Source organism: Pyxicephalus adspersus, chromosome 10, assembly GCF_032062135.1.
Source record: "Pyxicephalus adspersus chromosome 10, UCB_Pads_2.0, whole genome shotgun sequence".
Taxonomy (NCBI): domain Eukaryota; kingdom Metazoa; phylum Chordata; class Amphibia; order Anura; family Pyxicephalidae; genus Pyxicephalus; species Pyxicephalus adspersus.
Genome location: NC_092867.1, coordinates 56,152,410 through 56,155,100, shown reverse-complemented (window position 1 = coordinate 56,155,100; position 2,691 = coordinate 56,152,410). Strand labels below are relative to the sequence as shown.

At 42.6% G+C, this 2,691-nt stretch overlaps 1 protein-coding gene across 8 annotated transcripts in view; it reads left to right on the top strand.

The window, feature by feature from the left end:
* The window catches only part of LOC140338956 (uncharacterized), a 46,358-nt gene that overhangs the window by 42,161 nt on the left and 1,506 nt on the right, over positions 1–2,691 (top strand). For 4 of the 8 annotated variants that reach the window (XM_072423304.1, XM_072423305.1, XM_072423309.1 and 1 more), the window contains 5 exons: positions 889–987; positions 1,111–1,740; positions 1,990–2,094; positions 2,244–2,341; positions 2,568–2,673. In XM_072423304.1, the coding sequence (XP_072279405.1) occupies positions 889–987; positions 1,111–1,740; positions 1,990–2,094; positions 2,244–2,341; positions 2,568–2,673 (1,038 nt within the window). Of the gene's footprint in view, positions 1–30; positions 115–257; positions 350–496; positions 606–888; positions 988–1,110; positions 1,741–1,989; positions 2,095–2,243; positions 2,342–2,567; positions 2,674–2,691 lie in introns of all 8 variants that reach the window. The other 4 variants (XM_072423307.1, XM_072423308.1, XM_072423306.1 and 1 more) reach the window with 2 other exon arrangements.

Sequence of the window (2,691 nt, the reverse complement as noted above, 5' to 3'; positions counted from 1 at the left end):
AGGGGGCTTCTCTCTCATCTTTATTCATAGAATCGGGAAATTTCAAACCTGTGGAGGATGAGGATGGACTTGTAGGGATAAAACAGGAGGAATTTCCTATGGAGATCAGTAGGGGTGAGTAATAAATTTGGTGGAGAACATCACAGACTCTTGTTTGAAGGACACTTTTTATTGGTTGTTTAGTTCTGTAGACTACATGTACATAGATCTAGAAAATATAAATCTTACTGATGTGTTTCTATATGTGTGTTCTATAGATGGATCCAATAATACTCAAGAGAGATACCCCAATCCTCTGCATTTCCAAGCCTTCTCTGAGGAACCCCAGGAGATCCCTCAGGATTCCCAGGTAGATAGAAATGAATGTCTTATGTACTACAGTGGAGGATCTGTGCAGTCTGTACCTATGTAACATAGGTGAACATACCTATGTAACATCTATATCTTTTTATATTTATATCAAACTACTTGTATATATGTATTAAATATTGTTCAGGATGAAAATATGATTGATACTGAAGTGAAAGATGAAGCAGAAGATCGATATGTGATTGGTGATGACAAGCTGTGTAAGGAGGAGGAAATCCCACCAGAGATCAGCACGTGTGAGTAAAAAACACTAAGTCCAGAAAAGAGTCACAGATTCTTCTTGATCAGTTGCTACAACCATCTCTTCTTCTCCCCCCTCCTCTGTCAGTAGACAGTAATCGGGGGACAGTATGTGCCCAGTGTGCCCATCAGCCTCTATTAGACTCTGGCTCTCCTCCTCACATCATGTCACTGTGTGTCACCAGCCCAGAGACGTGACCAGTCTCCCCCCACACACACTCTCCGGGGGTCTCTCATACATCTCAGTACAGGGGGCTTCACTCTCATCTTTATTCACAGACTCCAGAGACACCAAAAACTCTCAGCGAGACATTAAAGACGAGGAGAAAGGAGATATGAGGATTAAAGATGAGGAAATTCTTCCAGAAATCAGCGCAGGTGGGTGATACACAATAAATACCTAGTGAAGAGCCCCAGATTCTCTTTGTTTGCTGAGCTCTGTGCTGAGAGGTCACACTGAGCTCTGTACTCATCTTATCTGTTCCTCTCTGTTTCCTTCAGGGGGAAATAACATAGAGGTGGAAATATTTCCCTGTTCCCAGGACAGCCAATTTTTTACTGAGAGAGCAGAGCTCATCTCGGAAAGTCACCCTGGACAAAAGACATTTCCATGTCCCAAATGCGGTAGATGTTTCAACGAGAGAGCAAAGCTGATGGTGCACGAAAGAAATCACAAAGAGCAGAAGCCGTTCTCCTGCTACCAGTGTGATCTGTGGTTTAGCGACAAGTCCTACCTTCTCAGCCATCTGAAAATTCACACAGGAGACATGCATTCTTGTGCCGAATGTGGTGACCTATTTACGGATGAATCCTACCTCCTTCGGCACCAGAGGGTCCACAAACGGAAGGTGGTTTCCTGTTCACAGAGCAAGAAGAGTTTTGCTAAAGAATCCACTCCCAATAAACATAAAAACGTTCACACAGACAAAAAGCCACATGTCTGCCACACGTGTGGCAAAGGCTATGCGCAAAAGCACAGCCTTACAGTCCACCAGTATCAGCACCAAAAGGGTTTATTCTGTTTGGTGTGTGGAAAGCGTTCAGTATCCAATGATCTTGTCCTCCGGCATCATGAAGTAGAGCTAAATGTGACAAATGATGATCAGAGTAAGGAGGAGGAAATAAGCACAGGTGAGAAAAAACCACTAAATCCAAAAAAGAGTCCTAGATTGTCCCTGTTCAGTCACAACAACAATCTCTTCTTCTACCCCCTCTGTCAGTAGACAGTAATGGAGGAACAGTATGTGCCCAGTGGAGGGGGGAGTCAGGAGCCATCAGCCATCTATTAGACTCCGGCTCTCCTCCTCACATCATGTCATTGTGTGTGACCAGTCTCCCCCACACACTCTGTGGTCTGTCATACATCATGTTTATTCACAGATTCTAAGGACACCAGAGAAACTCGGGGGGACATCAAAGATGAGGAACCGGAAAAAGAACATGTAGGGATTAAAGAGGAGGAAATTCCCATGGAGATCGGTAGGGGTGAGTAATACATTTGATGGACAACATTACCACAAATTGTTCATGTTTGAAGGACACTTTTTCATTGGCTATTTGAATTTGTGATTGCCTCTGAGTACCTCTTCTAAGTATACTTGTTATTGATATGTTTCTATATGTGTGTTCTATAGACGCCTCCAATAACGAAAATACCTCAGGGAGATGTCCCAGTCCTCTGCATTTCCACGCCTCCCCTGAGGAACATCAGGAGATCCCTCAGGATGCTCAGGTAGGAAGAATTGAAGGTCTTATGCATCACAGTAGGGAATTGGTGCAGTCTGTATGGACCAATCAATGTTAATACTTTCATTTGTTTCTTTTATTATCCTACCAATATGCTTGGCAAGTGTATTCCTTGTATACTTTCAAGTGACCCTCCCCCCAGACTCACATTTATACTATTTTATTAGTTTTTTATAATTTTATTTCTATTTTATAATTTGTATTTGTTTCAGAATGAAAATAGGATTGGTAAAGAAGTGAAGGATGAAGCACAAGATCTGCCTGTAAGAGGTGATGAGCCATGTAAAGAGGAGGAAGTTCCTTCAGAAATCAGCACAGGTGAGGAATAAACACTAA